Genomic DNA, 20,628 nt, shown 5'->3' with positions numbered 1-20,628 from the left:
CTAAATTAGAATCAAACCTAAATTTCTTACCCTGGTCATCAGGACACAAGCGACTTGGTCTCTCTACCTTTTGTATCTCATCTCATACTTAACTTAGATTTTCTTCTTCTTTTTCTTTTAAGATTTTTATTTATTTGAGAGAGAGAGAAAAAAAATGAGCGGTGGGGAGAGACAGAGGGAGAAAGAGAGAGCAGCAGACTCCCCGCTGGGAAAGAAGCTCAATGTGGGGCTTGATCCTAGGACCCAGAGATCATGACCTGAGGTGAAGGCAGCTGCTTAACTGACTGAGCCACCCAGGCGCCCCTGGATTTTCCTCTTTTAATCAGATTCAGCCACATGGGTTTTCTTTCTTTTCCTCATACCCACCAAAATTTTGTTCACCTTAGAGCCTTTTCCTGGCTTGTCTTTCTGCCTGGAATGCTCTTTTCCCTGATCTTTCCCTCACTTCCTTATCTTTCTCTAGCTTTCTTTGCAGCACTTACCTAAGCTAATGCATACTTATTTGCTTATTATTTTCTTTTTCCCCCCTCTAAAAACTAGGTTTCACAATAGGAGAGATACTGATAAATTTGTTGCCATAACCTCAATGCCTAAAATACTCTTTGGCACATGGTAAGTGCTTAATAAATAGTTGTTGAAAGAATTAATAAATGATATTTCCAGCATCAGAGGCACAGTAATAAAATCACCAGTATTTATTTGATATTCATTTTACATTATGTGAGTCCTAAGTGCTTTACATGAATTATCTCAACCTTGATAATCCCATGAGATAGATGTTATCATGGTAATCTCAGACTTGTAAAGCCAGGCACTAGTAAGCTAGAAAGTCAAATCTAGGCATTCTGACTCCTGAGTTAATTTTACCTAGACTCCTATAAATCATTACAAAAGCTGCTGTATATTAATATTTTGTAGTGGATATTCTTTAGTGAGAGGAAATATAGAAGATGCTTAAAGCTTAGAGTTAGACTTTGTATTTCATACCTTTGGGCCTTTAGAAAATTATTTAATTCAGGGCAATTCTCTAAATGTGTAAGACTCTCAGTTTTGCCATTTGTAAAACAGATTCCTGTAAAGGAAGCAGGTAAGGATGTATAACGCATACCTTTATATAGGAATGTTCACCGAAAATGCTCGAGGAAATGGTGATTTTTATGAGAATGATAATGGACTTCTAATGGCGATGTAACTGTTGATGCTGTGAGTTGCTTAGCACATAGCTTAGTTTCTCCCCCAGTATGAATTCAGATGAGATTTACTATGCCTGGAGGGTTGCCAGGACCTAACTGACAGGAGGCTGTAAAAAGGGAATAGCAAGGAGCCTTATGAAAAAGGGCAAGTTTGTAACACTGTAGATGACAGCTAACATCCAGGACGAATAAATCTAAGCTCCAGGAAAGCCAGCTTCTCACAGTAACTCCATGGTTACCAGGGGAATGGTGAAGGAATCCAGCTCGAGGACCTGAGTGAGTCAAGAGCCTGCTCTTGATTTGGGAAAATAAAAGTTGAGGGTTAAAAATGAAGATCCACAAAGTGCATAACATAATAATGATCATCAGACCATCTGCTGGCAAGTGGCGGGGATGATGGAAATTGGAGCAATGATAAAGACAAACTGTCACCTGAAATTTTGAATAAGACAGACAGGTTTTATAACAGCATGTGATAAGAGCATTAATTGAACTATAATACCTTAATCAAGTGGCAGGACTGTTGTAACACACACACACACACACACACACACACACACACACACACACGTAACACTTTATATATATATAACACTTTATATACATAACACCATGTATATATATATATATGTGTGTGTATATATGTGTATATGACACATGACTATAGCCTTTACAACAAGCCTATGAGGTGAATAATGTTATTTTCCTCATTTTTTCGGATAAGGAGCACGAGAGGTACAGAAAGGTTAAGTAACTTTCCCAAGGCCGCTCAGTAAGCAAGTGGCTGCTGGAAGTCTGTATTACAAAGTACTATCCTGGAAAAACAATGGAGGTAGCTTCACTGAAACAGGGAACCCATCAAGGGCATGGCTTGAAGGATCAGTACAAGTATCGAGAAGAATGATGGTTTCCAAACATTTCTTTAAATACAATTGTAAGAGAACATAATCAAATTGTTAGCTTATTAATTACAATAAATTCTGACACTAAAAAACAAAATAAAAATAAATTAATAAACAAACAAACAAAAAACCCAGAATCAGACCTATAGAGAACAAACTAATGGTTCCCAGAGGTAAGAGGGGAGTGGGCAAAATGGGTGAAGGGGAGTGGGAGATACAGTCTTCCAGTTATGAAATGAATAAGTCACAAGAATAAAGGCGCAGCATAGCAAATAGTCAATGGTATTGTAATAGTACTGTATGGTGACAGATCGTAGTGACGTGTGGTGAGCATAGCATAATGTATAGAGAAGTTGCATCACTAGGTTGCCACCTGAAACAAAATGTACCATTTTGTGCCAACTATACTCGAATTAAAAATAAATAAATAAACAAGGAAATAAATAAATTCTGACAATAATGATGTGAGACAGTCTTCAAAAGATATCTAAATGTTTGAATAGCATCATGATAATGAAACTTCTATCTCCATCAAATTATGTAAGTACAATTTGCTCAGGCGTTCATGTCTAAATGAATATACATAATTTTTGTTGCAAAACTGAGAGTAACCAATGTCTTTAAAATATAATGCTTATATTAGGACACAATTTTGTAGAAGAACAAGTATATGGATAAGGAGAAATTGGAATAATATATAAGTTCTGACTGTTAAAAAAGAGCTTATTCTTTATTATTTAAGGATATGATGGTGGGTGTCAAATTCCTGTATTTAATTCCATTGTTCTCATTTTAGAAAGCAATAATAATGATAATAATAATAATATATTGTAGGAACTGTAACATATATAGCATAAAATATAAGAAAATGGAAGAACAAAAAGTGAGAGGAGGGTAAATTGAATTATATAGTTGTATGAGTCTTACATTGTTTTTAAACTAGAATATTATTTGAAACTAGATCATGAATACTTAAAGATAAATAATGTAATCACTAGAACGATCATCAAAAATAGCACAAAAATATAGCTAAATGACTTATGAGGGTTTGATTTATGGTTTTTCAATTCTATAGTCTTCCAAGGATGATGAAAAAGCAAAATTCATTCAGTAGAAACCACACTTTGAATTTTGATCCTTTCCTGAGCCGGTGATATGCAGTTGAATAATCTCTTGTGATTCTCAGGGGGCAGTGAGCTGCCACTCCCATTCAGCCACGTGATCATGAGGGTAAACAAACCAACATCTACAGCCATGGTTTTTCACTTTCAGCACAGTTTTCAATAAATTACATGAGATATTCAACCCTTTATTATAAATGAGCCTTTGTGGTAGATGACTTTGCCCAACTATAGGCCAATGTGTTTGAACATGTTTAAGGTGGACTAGGCTAAGCTATGATATTTGGTAGATTAGTTTATTAAAAGCATTTTTGACTTATGATATATTCAACTTATGATGGGTTTATAAGGACACAGCCCCACTGTAAGATGAGAAAGATCTGTACTATGGTGTGGCTATCTATATTACACTAAGTAGACTTTGAGAAAACCAGTACCAAAAAAAATCTTTCATAAGGTTGAAAGGATCAAGTTTATCGAGAACAATAACAGTATTAAATGTGTATGCACTTTGAAAGCTTCCAAATACATGAGGGAAACTGGCAGAAATAAAGGGGAAATAAACAAATACAAGGCATAGTTTGGAATTTAACAACCTTCTCTCAGGATTTGATAAAACAGACCAAAAAAAAGTGAAAATTAAAATATAAATGATTTGAAAAACATTATCAATACGGACTAGTCGACACCGAATACCACACTTAACAAATACCCATGGGACATTTATTAGCCTACACTATAGATTGGTTACTAAAACATACCTTAATAAATATTGAAGTCTTGAAGTCATTCAGTTTATATCATCTGACCACAGTGGTATTTAATTAGAAATCAAGAGATACCTGATAATAGGAGAGCTGAAAAAAATCCCTAAGTATTTGGAAGTATATCAACATACCTCGAGATAAACCATGGAACAAAAAAAAAAACGTTTAAATTTTAAAATGTCATAATTTATGTCATATGAGAAATGATATCCTTTGCAAGTACTTAAACTTAGAATAAAAAATTTAGATGTTATCTTAGAAATGTGTTAGGGGCTACACAGATTTTCAAAATCTTCTTAGAAGGTACTTGAGTCCTGAAGTGTGAAATCCACTGCTGAAGTTCATGGGAGATATTAATGAATAATTCTTGCCACCAGAGACCGTGACGGTGAACGGTGGATTGGCGGAAAGGGTGATGAGTACAATAGGGGTTGTGGGTCCTATATTTCTACGTCACTTCCAGGTTTGTGTCTTGAGGAGGTACGGGATCCTGGAGGGGCCAAGCGCGCGCGCGCACGCGCGCGCACGCACACACACACACACAGAGTAATTTTAGGTGGGAAGGGGTCCTTGGCTTGTCTCCCAGAATGATGAAAGAATAGCATAAATATTCCTCTTCTTGTAAGAGTGTGTGGATGCAATGGAATGCTCAGCTGCTCTGACAGGACTTTGTATTGGCAACAAGGGACGGCTCAGGGGACACCTGTACACGGATGGCTAAGTTCAAACAAAAAAATGTTGCCATGGATGCTGACGTAGATAAATGACATCAAATATCAGTTGAACTATTTTGATGCAATCTGAGATAAAAGAGGGACAAACGCTCAAATATTTGAAAGAAATAGTTCTGTTCTCCTGGTAGAAAAATAATCACATGTACTCACTGAACTTTCACTATGTGTCAGGCACTATAAGAATTCCACACATATTGACTTACTTAATTCTCACAACTATTTCATGTTATAGATATTGTTGTAATTCCAATCTTAGAGAAAGCAACAATTTATCAAGAGGGGCGTGATGTTCCCAGGTTATATCATTTATAAGTGGAGAAGCTGGAATGGAAACTTGCAGCTGAAATTGAGCCTTATTTTGAAATAATAAATAAATTGAATATAGCTGTTCTGTGGATTTATGTGGGCATAACCTGTGATATAACAAATACATCCATATGCAGGCTGATATGGTTTAGGTAGCACCTCCTGAGTATTTTGTTTCTCACAGCTGTTTTCCTATTCATGAGTCAAGCTGACTCCCAACATCAAACCACAATTTACAACTGCCAAGTCACATCAACGTTGTCAAAAGAAGATACTCGGAAGGTCCTGCTTCTCTGACAAGCCATGATGTAGCAGAAAAAGGAAGATGATCATAACCTCCCGCGTCCAGCACACAAGCACAAATCAGTAACAGGAGAAATAAAACAGAAGCTTCCACTCCTTTTTCCTATATGGAATCATAGAAGTCACATTCTGAAAAGACTAAGAAAATAGGAAATTCCTTTCATGTCATTGCATCCCCTCATGAGCCAAGATCACATGTATATTGAAAAATACCCAGAGAAACAACAGGAGTGACTTTTATTTTCATAATAACTTTATCATATATCCATTCTGCCATGCAGAAATCATTATGGTTTTTGGTCTCATAAAATGTTTGAATGACATTTGATATAAATAAATCAGAGAAACTCTTAAGGAATAGACTTCATCCTGCTTTTGTTCTTGAGGAACACGGAGGTAACCTAACATAGGTTAATAAACAGTTCTAATGTGTTTGTTATAAAGCCATTCTTTAATAGCACTTTATGTAAGTAACACTCAAGCATGGCAACATAATAGCCCTGAGAAATATACAATTCAAACTGTGTGGGAAGTATTATTTTATGAGGTAGACAAATAGACTAGTCACTATAGTGAGGATGGCATTTTCTTGTCTTGAAGCTAGTTTTTCCAATTCTCAATACCTATGCACTATGAAAGTAATATTGTTATGAAACCATAAACATTGAAATATATCTATCAGAAGCCCCTAAGGGAAAACAATTTATTGACAATGAAGTTCACGGAATGGCACATACACAGAATTTATGGCAATTGATTTTGATTTTACAGAAAGGCTTGTATTCTTGTGCGAAAGGTGACTGGATAAAATGATGGTGGGATAAACTCTTAAGGAAAAAATAAAAATTCAATCTTCCATAGGTTTGTCATCATGCATAAAATTCAATGAAATTCTCAATGCTTCTGGGTAAGTAAATATTTTCATTTTGTCTGATTATTTCCTTGTTTAGATTTAAGGTTTTTACAGACTTTACTATGCTGTAAAACAAAGCTGCAATGTCTCCCTTGACTTTGGCTGCAAGAATAGACACAGGAAACGATTATCTTTTTCTTAAAATCTTTTCCCCTTAGGTAGGAGGCATAAAGCCTCAAAAACACATTAAAATGATAAGAAATATATTAAAATTATTTTAAACTGAAGTTAAGATGAAATATAAGCAAGGGAGATACTGAAAAATAATGAGGCAATTAGGGAATAGTGCCAAGTCATCAGGTTGGAAGATTCGTTGAGATAACTTGTAATATATTTTTTTTGTTCACGCTTTCTCAGCTCACATTATTAGAGTTAAAGTCCAGAAATAGAAGAAATCTCTAATACTTCTGTCTTTCAAATGCATTAGCAGAATTATGAATTAACTTGTTTCTTCCTTCTCCTCAATTTCATAAAGGCTGATTTTACCTGGTAAGGTGTTAAGTGATCCACTGACTGCAGGCTCCCCAACCTGGGTCACTGGTGTTTAACTTGACAAAGAACACAACGGAAAGATTCCTTCCTGTTCTAGCAGGATGTCACTTTCTAAATAAGGAAAATATTAAGACATTTATTGAATAGTTATTATATCATATGTTCTGTTCTAATACTCTACTGGTATGAACCTGGACAGACAACTAAGGCAAAGAGAAATTTAATAATTTTTCCAAGACAATAAGCTTGGATTCACATCCAGGTAGTCTGGCTCCAAAGCCCAACCACTCCTAAACTATACTCCCCGCCACCCCACACAGCCACTGTTAGATACAACGCAGTCTGAATAGCTATTGATGGATGTGAATGGATGTATTGTGCATCTTAAAGAGAAAACAAATATGAATTTGCTTGCATATATGTAAAATATCACAGAAATACACATAGAGATTGACAATATAGGATGTTACTGGGGTTGTGACTTGAATAAATGAGGGATAATGGTATAAGGAGAGTTTTCCATGTATATTCTTCCAGAAGTTTTGAATTTAGAAATATCTAGATGCATTATTTTTACAAAAATTGATAAATAAACAAATACAACTTAAGAAGAAAAAAACAATTATAAGTTTCAGTAGATTCTATCATGTCAACAAGCAATTATATATCTAAAATTAAAAAGAAAAGTTGAAGACATTCTTTGGGAATTCAACATGTTTTATTTTGCCAGGCAAATGATTTCTTCGATATCCAATTAAATATTAATGTACTAACTACATTTAGTTTATTTTCTCACAGAGTGAACATTCACCGTAATGACAGCTTCATCGTGCTAAAATCTATCCACAAACCTACTCTTTGAAAGAAAAGTGCATTCCTAGGAAATTTTATGTACAATACAAATGGAAAACATATTAAGTCATTGAAATGTCAAACTACACAAAATAAAACTAATTAACCACCAATAGTATACGTTGACATTATCTTGGAGAAAGAAAATTTTCTTTACATTTGGCAGTTGTTGAAGAAGAATTTCTATAATTTTAAAACAAAAGCAATAAAAGTATATACAATTGAATAATGTTCAAAGGAGAAGGTATTAAATAGCACAAATAATATTACAAAACTAAACACCCTTATTGTCTATCAGTTTGTGTTTACATTAAGCAAGGGGACCTCTGTAGTTTATCCTATCCTTTGACTCTAAAACAATTTTACTTTAAACTCTGTACATAGAATAGACTGGCCTTAAACACTGAAGATGGTGTTGGCCTTCCATCGACACACGATTCTATTTCTGCACATAGCAGGCAAAATATTTGTATAATAAACTGCTTTAGAGAATACTTAGGAATCATACACATTTGGAAGAATAGCTTTTACTTATTAGCTTATTTTTGAATGAACATTAGTTATGTTGTATATTTTAACTGCTGTGTTTGCTCCCACTGAGGCCTCCTCTTATAATATCATAATTTACCACCACTTAAATAATAAATCATATTCTTAGATTCTGATCAATGATTACATTCATTTTGACAATGATTTTAGTTCTTGAAGCTTTTATGCCGTGGTGCTTAAAAAGGTAATAAGTCTACCTTACCTTCTTTGTGGACTATTAACTACAAATAAAATTTTGTACTAGATTTTGAATAGGTCTGTGATGCAATTTCTATTTGCACCTGGAAACATGAAAATTTCTTCAAAAGTAAAATAAATGAAAAGGCAAATTTGTGTTTTTAAAGGAAATATAACGGTATATAGAAATTTTTTGTATTTCTCCCATCTAATTGCTATTTGGAATAAAAGGTTCAATAATAATTTTTTTCTAATGAAATGATCCAAACATACAATTAGAAGAAAACTATTTTATTCATTACAAAATTTACCACATTTGTATTTATATACCAGGGAACAGAATGCACCAGCATTCTTTTAAGTGTATCTATTTTTGTTCGTATTCGAATTTTTTTCATTTTGCCACAAAATGAGCACCTCTCTAGAACACACTAAAGATCATTTTAAAAAATGAATTAGTGACTTAAAAATCATATGATATCTGGGTTGGTAAACCAAAAAAATGTAAGAGTTTATTACTGAAATTAATCACTGATGGTAAAAACTAGTCACATTTTTATAAACAGCTTTTAATAGCATTACATTTCTTACTTTATTTTTCTCCATTTTGATAGTTTCACCTCTCATATACAAATTTGATATTTCATTTTTTCTTCTTATATTGTTTACTTTGCCACACAGACTACAAAATTAGAACAAATACAGTAATTAAACAGTGTAAGATTATATTCTCTGAGTCTATAATAACTTAAATAACTTCCCAAAAAGTGCTTTTGTTTGGAAGATGATAGTGTAAGAATATAAACTTGAAAGCTTCACTGACATTACTCTAATCAGAGATGTTTATGGTGAGGGTCATTCATTTTATTTTCCTAAAACAAGGAAACAAAGATCAGTTACAAATATCAGCAACTGACCATTTTTACAATTAAAAAGACACATTAATATATTTCACTGGAAGCATATAAACTGTTCATTTTTCTGTATGAATTACTCATGTTTTATACAACTTTTAGATGCCCTCTTCCTTGACTTGTATCTCTTCTAGATTTCTTTTGACAGCTATTCTATCACATGTATTTATACAACTTTTACAATGTAAAAGTTGTGAACTTGGCATTTGTTTCCATCTATAAAATCACTGACAATTCCAAATCTAAACCCCTAAAGCAAGGAAGGAAGATCATGGGGTTATGGCCCTCATTCAGTTAAGGGATGTAAGAATTTTAGTTTTATAGCTGTCATATTGATTTTGAAGGAAAAGTAAATAAAGATATAAATAAAATCTGGGTTAAGTTAAATATTTATATGCACCATGAGGACCATGACATGTCTAGTGCTAGTCAATATCATACAAGAAAATGCATGCTCATCTCAGTTCATGTAATATTCACTTTAGGAGTGAGTAACACCTTTCTCAGGAATTTCCCATGGGTAAAGCACAAGGTTCTTTGCTCAAAATTTGATCGTTGAAGACAGACCATTCTTTACTGGAAGCATAAGCCCCAAGTAAGAGAACATTATGACTCTGGCAACTGATTCCTCCTGTTTCTACTTTTCCGGCTATTGATGAGAGCTTTTAACTTGCCATAGTCCCCTCTTATCTTCTGGGATTCTTCTTGTTGATGTTGCTGCCGAGTGTCTTTGCAGTACTGATTAATCATCTGCATTTCTGAGTGGCTGAATGCCCCCATGATGTCCTTTGGGTGGAAGGGTAAAGCCCTCACAGAGCTGGCCCAGGTCCATGGGGACCATTTGTCTGTCACAACAGCCACCATTTCGGAATCTAAAACTTTAAAGTTGATCTTGGCTATGGTCTGCTTGAAGCTGTTCTCTGTTGCAATGCAGTGATACAGTCCTTGGTCAGAATCTTGAACGGACCGGATTAGAAGTCCTTGTGAAGTGGCTATGATTCGTTCGTTCAGCTTGACCTAAAAGAGAGACTCATCAAAGATCCCGAACCCAACTCTGTGTCTTCTAAAAAGATATGAGCAACATATACAGAGTATCTCTGGACTTTCAAATTTGGCGAAAGCATCAAGTACTGATTAGCTTCCTTCTTAGTGAACACAAACTTTTGGTCAGTTCCATAGCCTGTTTTGCACAGGAGATCTTGTTTCAAGAGCACTGAATCTATTAAAGAGAGGGTGAAGTTATCACCCATATTGCCAAATAGCTTAAAGTTCATTCCCTTTGGACAGAAGTAGTTTCTGCACATATAAGCACAGAGTTTTGGTTGCATTTGGAATGTGAATCACAGTCAACATATATAAGTAAAATTCATAGAATAATTTAAAATATCTCTTCTGCCCTGGAGTTCTTGCCTTTAATTGCAACAAAAATACTCTTAGTAAAATCATGAATGCAGTTAAATGGTTGAATTTTGCCATTTTTCAATGATGAATGTTCTGCTAACTAAAAATGGAAACAATTCATTACTAAGTAGTAAGACAACTTGAAAAAAATTATATAAGCAGAGGCAGAGTTTTGAACACTATTAAGGACTTTTTCCAATTATCCCAAACTAAAGAATGACTAAAAATAAGCTGAAATGCCATCATCTTCTAAGTCTTCTAAGTGGTTTTACTTTCCAAAGAAAGGTAATAAGAAGCTATGAGGTTAATATTTAATTACTTTACAGGCTTATCCTGGAAAAACTCTCATATGCTGGATATTAGTTAAATGCATGAAATCCATCTTTCTTAAAGTGCCAGTTATAGTATTGTCAATGAACAGACTAAAAACCTAAGTGGTAACATGGGTACTCTGGAATCTTTCACTGAAGGGGGAGAAAATTGACCCAAATCAAAATAAAGGAATGTATGTAAAATGTTTTTCTGAATGGTAAATTTCTGTGTAAATATGTATCTAATTATTAATGAAATAAAAATCAAGAAAGATTGTTTTAGATAAAAAGTAACCCCCTCCACAAAAGCACAAAAAGGCAAACTATAGTATTGAAATACAGATAATAGAACAGATCTAGAAAAGGGAGATCAGGAAGAAGGACTGAAATACTAAAGCAAAGTTCTGATGTTAATTTAATTTTTAAAGTTTAAATGTGTCTCCACAGTAGCTTCAATCACGTAGAAATGCGTTCAGAAACAAAAGGAAAGAAAACATTTTCTATGTGTTCAAAATTAGGAAAAATTTTGGAGGCCAATTTTATAAATCCATATAACATGGATTTGATGCAGAAATTTCATTTCTAGGAATTTGTACAGAAGATATACTCAAAAGTGTGCAAATGTTCATTTACATGATGTTTTTGATAAGAAGAAAAACAATAACCTTAAGCAGTAGATAGTTTTAAAAAAAGATATAGTCCTATAGTGGAACACTATGTAGCCAAGAAAAATGAGTTAGCACCATATGTACTGATATTAAAGTGTGTGTGTGTACATCAGGGAGAGAAAGAGACAAAGAGAGAAAGAAAAACAAAAATAGGAAAATTATGGGGAATATTTGGAGGAATACATTATGATTGAATATATAATTCTTAGTAGCTTCATACTCTAGGAAGTATGAATAAATATTGAAGTGGAGATGAGGAAATCTTTTAGTTTTCACTTTATTGCTATTCAGTATGAATTATTTACATTTTTGTCCTGAGCTTTTACCATTTGTCTTACATTATTTTAAAAAGTTCAATATTTACATATCATTAACATGACAAATAAACATGTGTTTGCCTAAACTAATAAGGATGAATTAGGATAAATTTAGTAAGATAGTAATAATTTGTTCAACTAAATTAATGAGTGGAATTGTGCTCTGCAAATTCTGGATAAAATAGATTTGCATAATTATATTATAGTTAATTTTTTCATAGTCTTATAGGATTCTTATATTTTTGAGATTAGAAGAAAAAGCAAGATAGTAATAATTGAGTCTACATTCTTGAGCATTCTGAAATAAAATGTCAGAAATACCACAAAAGAGATTCAGTCATTAAATAGATAACTCATTCCATTTTTAATTGCATTTATTAATTTTTGTGGCATGTATTCAAGCTTGCATGTACTCATTTTCTTTAATTTAAGTAACAGAAATTTTATTCATTTATTGTATGTTATTGTATTTAACTTTTTACTGAATTAAAGAAAGACATTTTATTCATGTTAGGTAATCCCTGTTTGAATTTCAGGTTTCCAATTCACTTATGAACACACAGAACTTCTCAGGAAGGACTATTCATGACCGTGTGCCATGCTCTGGCCTAAGAACTTTATTTCTGTATGATAATCATCATCACACAGTATGACTTCTACTCCAGGTTACTTCGTAAGGCAATTCGTATTACCATTTACATCCATTCGAAAGAATTTAAAATTAATTAGACTATAGAAATTTCAAGGTCTTTTTGATGACAGACTTTTGTGGCAAAGAAAAGAGATCTCAAATAAACAATAATTTTTATTAATAAAAATATTTTAAAAGATTTGTTTAGTATCAGAATTCTGGGGCAAGAAGGAGCCCCGAAGTTCATCTAGCTCCTCTCTCCTCCAGATGGTTAAATCTTTTATGCAAGCGGTCATGAGGCTATGGTTTACTATTCCAGGGACAGGGGACACACAATTTCCTAAACAGCTCATACTGTCTTTGGACAGGCAGGTCTGAGTTGTAAAGTATTTTCTCACACGGAGCCAGCATGTATTTCAGTAACGTTGATGAAGGTGTCTGTGTTCTACAGCTTGGGATTGTATTCATTCTAAATATCTTCAATTAACTTAATACTTAGTACCCAAACTGCCCACAACAGAAGGATACGCCCAAATGCAGAAGGCTCCATTTCCCCCCTTTGCTTCATCAGATTTTACGACACTGCTAATAGCATTACATTTTAGACTACCCTAAGGCCTTATATACACGCATATATTCTTCTTCTTCTTCCTTGCATTTGTCACTACAACATGACATCAACATTATGGAGCTCATTATTTATAATATTTTACCCTAAGCCGTTTTACAACGCTTCTCTTTTAAAACAGCTCTTTCTGATCAGTGAAAGGTTAATGTCAGTGTCCTTTTCTTTGCAAAACTGTTTTTCCATATTACTAAATAAAGGCAGTGGTCCCATAAACAATGATTCCATATATTACCTAACCAAAACCCTAGAGTCATGGATAATAAAGCAAGGGAAACAGATTACCACATGGCAGAAAAATGCTCCTTACCATAAAAGTTACAGTTTAGTATAATTTCTTGCTGAGGAAAAATTGAACTTTTTTTAAAGCCCCCTTTTATCTTGTGAATCACACAAAGGTGCTGCTGTGTGAGAACTTGGCTGCTGGTTTTGCACACATCTTGTTTCTTTTACGCATGCTTCCTCATATCAATACCCCCGTCTTGAGTGCCCAAGCTCTTGTTTCAATCACCGTGTTACAGAGGTGAACAGGCAGCAAGGATTTCTAATTAATTCATCAACTCTACAGACAAAGGATTTTAAAGAAAGTGGCGCTTGTCATCCCACAGACATAAAAGGATGTTCATATGCCTTTTCTTTCTCGTTTGCTCTGAACCTCACTGAGGGATGGTGATCGAATGTCTTTCCAAAGCCCTGATTGATTGCTGTTGGGGTGTGTTACTCACCTCTTTCCTCCTGTCTTTGTCTTTCTGTAACAGCCACTTGATAGATGCCTGTGGAGACTTCGGGGCACACTCAAGGAAAGTGGTGTTATTTTTTACTCCATACTGAACAATTTCAGCTGCATTTCTATATGCTGAAAAGCAAAAATGAGAGAGAAGAGAATTTAGAACATATTCTCCTATATGAATGTTTATTGCTCTATAAAATTGTCATCACCTACAGAAGCCTCCAAAGGGCAGTCTTTAATCATTTAACAGGACAACTGTTATACATTGTTTACCTGTTGTGTTTAACCGAAAGGGAAGGAGAGAAAGACATAAGGGAATCAATGGTTATTCAAGAAGTACTCTATATCAAGGAATGTCCTTAATATCACTTTGAACATTTAATTATTACAATATCCTTACAAATTAGGTGTTTTCAGCTTTTCAGAGTTGGGCAAACCGATGCTGTGAATTATTAGGAAACATATCCCACTTGAAAAGTTAGTAAGTGCCAGGCATTCTTAAAGCCAGGTTCATCCATATTCAATGGAGTATAGATGGAATTCAGAAGCATCAGGAAAAGTCAGAGAGCCAAGTGTGGCTGCTATGGGAAGTGGTAGTTGAGAACACAATCTTTGGAATCAGAGGTTGGAGGTAAAATTCTGACTTCACCAAGACTGACTGTGTAACCTTTGGCAACTTACTTGACCCTTCTGTGTCTCAGTTTTACTTGGCTCTAAAACATGGTTTATGTTTTCTTTTTTTTTTTTTTAAAGATTTTATTTATTTATCTGACAGAGATAGAGACAGCCAGCGAGAGGGGGAACACAAGCAGGGGGAGTGGGAGAGGAAGAAGCAGGCTCATAGTAGAGGAGCCTGATGTGGGGCTCGATCCCATAACGCCGGGATCACACCCTGAGCCGAAGGCAGACGCTTAACCGCTGTGCCACCCAGGCACCCCTGGTTTATGTTTTCATACAGGTTCTGTACTGAATTTCTTAATTCAGGAAGACCATGTAGTATAAACATGGGTAGCTTGGACTTGAACATCATCTTCATTCATAAAATGGGGATAAGAATAGACCTTACTTTAGTAGTTTATTGAGCAGTAAGTGTGATAATCCACAAAAAAAAGCACTTAACTCAGGTTCTGACACAAAGCCAACATCCATGTGTGTTCATCACTACCCCCACTGACAGTTCCACCACTATAACTACTACTATTAGTAGAACTGGCACATATATTTATAAATATAAATAGAGAAATGGTAACCTGGATTTATTCCCTCAATTAGATGTATGAAACCACTAAACAAAACGCATCACAATTTTCTCCTTACAGTTTGTGTAGTTAGTAATAAGAATGTCAGTCTTCACTAAAGAAAGGCCCAGACTCAAAAATATTAGCAATAGGAGTCTTGGTGTTAATTGTTAGCAACAGTGGGTCTATAGAACTTTCATGAGCCAAGACAGCTCTGCATGAAGAGATTTCACTGGTGTTCAGGTGGAGGGGAGAAGGTTAGTGGGGAAAGTATAATAACATGGGATCTTCATGTCAGGATGGGAACAAATGGGTTAGATTGATCATAAGACATAGGCAGGATTTTAAGAAGTATTGGAATGGTTATAAGTTGTAAAACTAAGGCACTGGTACGCCCATGTTCAGAGCAGGATAATTTATAATAGCTCAAAGTGGAAGCAATCCAATTGTCTAGTGATAGATGAATGAATAAACAAAATGTGATATATAAGTATAACAGAATACTTTTCCATTTTCAACAGAAAAGAAATCCTGACACATGTTACAACATGAATGAACCCTGAAGAAAAAGTGAAATAAGCAGTTACAAAAGGATAATATTGTGTGATTCTACTTATAAGAGGTATTGAGAATAGTCAAATTGATAAAGATGGAAAGTAGAATGGTGGTTTCCAGAAGCTGGTGAAGAGGGAGCTCGTATTTAATGTACATAGAGTTTCACTTGGGAAAGATGAAAAAGTTCTAGAGATGGATGTGGTCCTGGTCGCACAACAATGTGAATGTATTTAATGCCACAGAACTGTACATTTTAAAATGGTTAAAATGGTAAATTTTTAAAAAATTTTTAAATTTTCATTGAAATTTTTAAATTTTTAAAAAAGCAAATTTTTTTTCCTAAGAAGAAGATAATAGCTTTGTTGCTTCAGGGAAAAAAAAAATAATAGCTAGGAAAATCTATAACTGACATCTATGTGAAAGACCTAGCCAACTAACATACCCAAGGTACCTGTGTTCACGGACATTTGTTTTTTCTACTATACATACAAATAACGTTTAATTTTTAATTTCCATATGAACACCAACAATCTTCATAATCTTTCGTTAAAACAGAAGATGTGAATTATAACAAGGTTTCCCTCCCTGAAATGTGACATGGAGCACTGCAACTCTTTACCGAGTTTGACCCTTGCTCAGTTTTAATACCTTTTAGATTAAATCCTCTGCACTGAGTCAATGGATTTCCATGTCTCACGTCTTGTCTTCGGCTCCTCCTGTAAGTGCAGAGACATACATAAAACTGACTTAGAATTAACATTGCCAATTACACCACATTTACGAGATTGCATTTTTAGTTTCACAGTCTTTTAATTACCTAAGCTTTCATAAGGAAAAGAGGTCTGATTATCTGACACAGCTAGCTGACATTTATTATTCAACACTTCCATGATAGGATGGGTTCTTAACCTTGTTTTCATTCTGAATTAACTCCGTCCCTCCCTATCTACTACTGGTGATAGAATGGCTATGAAATCCTTAATATGTGCATTTCCTGGGCAAATGCTAGAGTCCAAATTAATAGTGTAAATTTTAGTTTAGAGACATTCATCAAAAATTCTGTAAGATGAAAACCTCTAGAGTATGAACTCACTAGCACCTTCTTTCTTATAATTTTGTTAAGTAAACATAGCTTTCTTACAAAAGTCAACATTTTCTAACACTTTCCTGATATATTAAAACTTTTCTGAAACAGGTGATAGACAGAACATGGACATTTAATATAAAGTTAAGCAAAATTGTTCATTTACTAGAATAAGAATTTTCCTTCAACTTTTTACTTTGAAAAATGTCAAGCCTACAGAGAGTGGATATATGAGTACAATAAACACTGGTATGCTTAGATACATGAATTGTTATATTTAATCACATTTATTTTTTCTCTCACATGTAAGTGTTATGTTGTATATATAGTTTATGCACATATATGAAAATCTTTAGAAAATAAGTTGCAGACATGTAATGCTTCATTCTTCAATACTTCAGCATGAATCTTCTAATTTCCCTACATAACAACAGTATCATTATCATACTAAATATATGAATATTTATTCAACAATATCACACAATACACATTTTATATTAAAATTTCCTTAATTGTCTCCAAAATATCCCTTATGGATTTTTTGAAGTTATTCAGGATCCACAGTTCACTCACTGCATTTTAGTTGTTACATATCTCAACTGAAGTATTTCAAAATTTACTTACATTCTTTATAAGCCAGCCATTATTTAAATCGATGTTTTAAGTTATTTGGATACTAATTAATTTACTGAGTCGTAGATTCAAAAAATATATATATTAGTTTCTATTGTATCACATAGTGAAACAAATCAAAATAGAGCAACTGAAATTCTCTTAGCAATAAATCACGGATATGAAGAGAGAAAAAGTGGGGCACGTGGGTGGCTCAGTTGGTTGAGGGTCTGACTCTTGGTTTCGGCTCAGGTCACGATCTCCCAGAGGTAGGATCAATCGTGTGGCGGGATCCACGCACCGAGCAGAGTCTGCCTCAGATTCTCTCGCCCTCTGCCCCTCCCCCCACTTGTGCATGCTCTCTTTCTCTCTCTAAATAATAAAAGAAGAGAGAGAGAGAAGGAAAAGATCCTCTCTTTAAATATTGGGAATACAGGGATACATTGATTGTTTACTATCAAGGCTGTGAAGAATATATAAATGAGCATATTACTTAATTGGGTTAGCTGTTAAGTCACAACATTTTTACCCTTAAAGATAAATTAAAATAGTAAGAAGAGCAGAAATATTAAAATCTCCCAGGGATTATCAAATTTACAAAGTGAAACTAATCTCAGAGTCATCAACAGTGAAAAAAATCATTTTAAGGTTACAGCAAATAGTAGTTTGTATGTTCAATTGATCACATACATCTATTTATGGAAATATAGGTATAAAATTTGTGTCATTTATGTATTCTTTTCCCAAAAAAGTCACATGATCCTAATTTTATATATATATGTAAAATATATAGATATTTTAAAGATTTTATTTTTTTATTTGAGAGAGAGAGAGAGAAAGAGCACGAGTGGGGGGCATGAAAAGGGAGAAGCAGACTCCCCACTGAGCGAGGAGCCTAATGCGTGGCTTGATACCAGGACCCCGGGATCATGACCTGAGCTGAAGGTGGACGCTTAGCTGACTGAGACACCCAAGCACCCCTCAATTTTATATTTCTAATACAACAATACACACACAAACTAGTGGAAGTCACTCTTGTCTCAGGAAATACAATTAATGCTGTACTCTAGAATAGCTCCTATTTCAGGTTTTTACTACATTGTGTTTGCTATATTTCCAAGCCACAGCATTATTTACTACCAATCAACTAATGAGTGCACTATATTATATGAGCACCATGTGAGAGTTCTTATGGCTGAACTAGTCATTTTCAGCCATCTAGAGAAGCACTATCACTCACAATGGTTAAATTGATTGTCCTGTGACCAGCACTATATTACGGTTTGCATAGCTGGGCAACCTGAATTTACAGGATCACATAGCTTCCAGACATCCTGTACAGAAAAACAGTATTATGGCTTGGCCTAAATGATGAGATCAACAAGAGAGCTGAGATTTTTTGTATTTGTAGATTCCCTTTAGGATAGTCATACAGCATTGTGAAAGCTGGTGGGCAGAGTAATACTATATTTGCATGTAGGATTTGGGATTTGAGCTCAAGTTACCAATGTTTTCTTCCTTATAGTATAATCCTTCAGATAAACAGTGAAATCATTTTTGTTCTTGTATATAAAACAGATATTTACTTGAAGATTGAACTGATTATCTTGTCTTAGAATAAAATTCCTAACTGCATGTCTGAATCCTGAATAAATAACATTTGAGATTAAATTGCAGTATTTGGTACAAATGCACAAATATTTAAGATCCTTGAGAATGAAAAGGAAAATTGTTTGTATTATTTGCCATAAGCAAACTTTAAAAAAAAAGCAACTACTGAGCCAATGATATTTAACAACTTTATTGTATCAGAGTATAAACTCCATTGGTTTCCAAGTATCACTAATTCTTATTCCATACAAAGGACATGTTTTTGGTTTTCATTCTTATGAATTCCTCCACATAATCTTTGTGTTCCAGATAGATAGACAGTACAATCAAAATAAAATAGTTAACACTACTAAATAAAATTAGTATGGAAAATACAAGTGATCGTTTTTATTATTATTTTTTAATTACTTAAAAATATTATATATGAGAATTTAGGAAATAGTTAATTCAGCAAACATGTTTTGCATTCACTATATATTTAAGTTTTAAAATAATTTGGAGAACTTAAATAGTATAGATATTGGTAATGAAACTTTCAATGTGCTAGCCAAAGATGGGTGTGAGTAGGCCAAGGAATAAGACAGATGATAGATAGATAGATAGATAGATAGATGATAGATAGATAGATAGATAGATAGATGATAGACGGAGATTTTTCAGCTTTTTATGATAGAATTAAGACACTGATAGAGATTCAGATAGCTCTTTAAATGATTACTACCTCCTCCTTAAACACATACTACGTTTTTTCCCCTGCTTATTCTTTTTTTTAAATTGAGAAATAATTGACATATAACATTATACTAGTTTCAGGTGTGCATCCAATCATTATGTTGTACACCTGAAACTAGTATAATGTTATATGTCAATTATTTCTCAATTTAAAAAAAGTATATATATATATATATATATATATATATATATATATATATATATATGATTGATATATATATATAGTGAAATGACCACAACTAGATAACATCTGTTCCCATACATAGTCACAACATTTTTTTTCTGGTGATGAGTACTTTTAAGATCTACTCTATTATCAACTTTCAAATAAGCAATACAGTATTATTAACTATAGTCACCATGCTGTACATTATATCCCCATGACTTAATTATTTTATAACTGGAAGTTTGTGTCTTTTGACTCCCTTTGTTCATTTCTCCCACCCATACCCTACCTCTGGCAACTACTAATCTGTTCTCTATCTCCATGAGCTTGTTTTGTTGTTATTTTTTAAATTCCACATATAAGTGAGATCATACAGTTTATGTCTTTCTCTGATTTATTTCACTTAGCATATGCCCTCAGGGTCCATCCATTTCACAAATGGCAAGATTACATTCTGTTTTATGGATAAGTAGTATTCCATTAGGGGATGTGTGTGTGTGTGTGTGTGTGTGTGTGTGTGTGTGTGTGTGTGTGTTTATCTTTACTCATTCATCTGTTGAAGGACACTTAGGTTGTTTCCATGTCTTAACTATTGAAAATAATGCTGCAATGAACATGGGGGTGCATGTATCTTTTCAAATTAGTGTTTTTGTTTTCTTCAGATAAATACCCAGAAGTGGAATTGCTGGATCACATGGTAGTTCTATATTTAATTTTTTGAGGA

The 20,628-nt window shown here is 33.9% G+C and overlaps 1 protein-coding gene across 1 annotated transcript in view; it reads right to left on the bottom strand.

The window, feature by feature from the left end:
• Window positions 1-7,427: 7,427 nt before the first annotated feature.
• SEMA3C (semaphorin 3C) overlaps window positions 7,428-20,628 on the bottom strand; it is a 169,375-nt gene continuing 156,174 nt past the window's right edge. Inside the window, exons 16-18 of the mRNA XM_045793378.2 lie at window positions 16,348-16,415; window positions 13,902-14,032; window positions 7,428-10,240 (exon numbers count right to left, since the gene is read on the bottom strand). Coding sequence (XP_045649334.1) covers window positions 9,830-10,240; window positions 13,902-14,032; window positions 16,348-16,415 — 610 coding nt within the window. The 3' untranslated portion in view covers window positions 7,428-9,829. The remainder of the gene's footprint in view (window positions 10,241-13,901; window positions 14,033-16,347; window positions 16,416-20,628) is intronic.

Source organism: Ursus americanus, chromosome 3 (assembly GCF_024610735.1).
Source record: "Ursus americanus isolate L20-20 chromosome 3, mUrsAme1.1.p, whole genome shotgun sequence".
Lineage (NCBI taxonomy): Eukaryota > Metazoa > Chordata > Mammalia > Carnivora > Ursidae > Ursus > Ursus americanus.
Note: the sequence above shows the minus strand (reverse complement) of the source record. Positions and strands in the feature narration are given on the sequence as shown.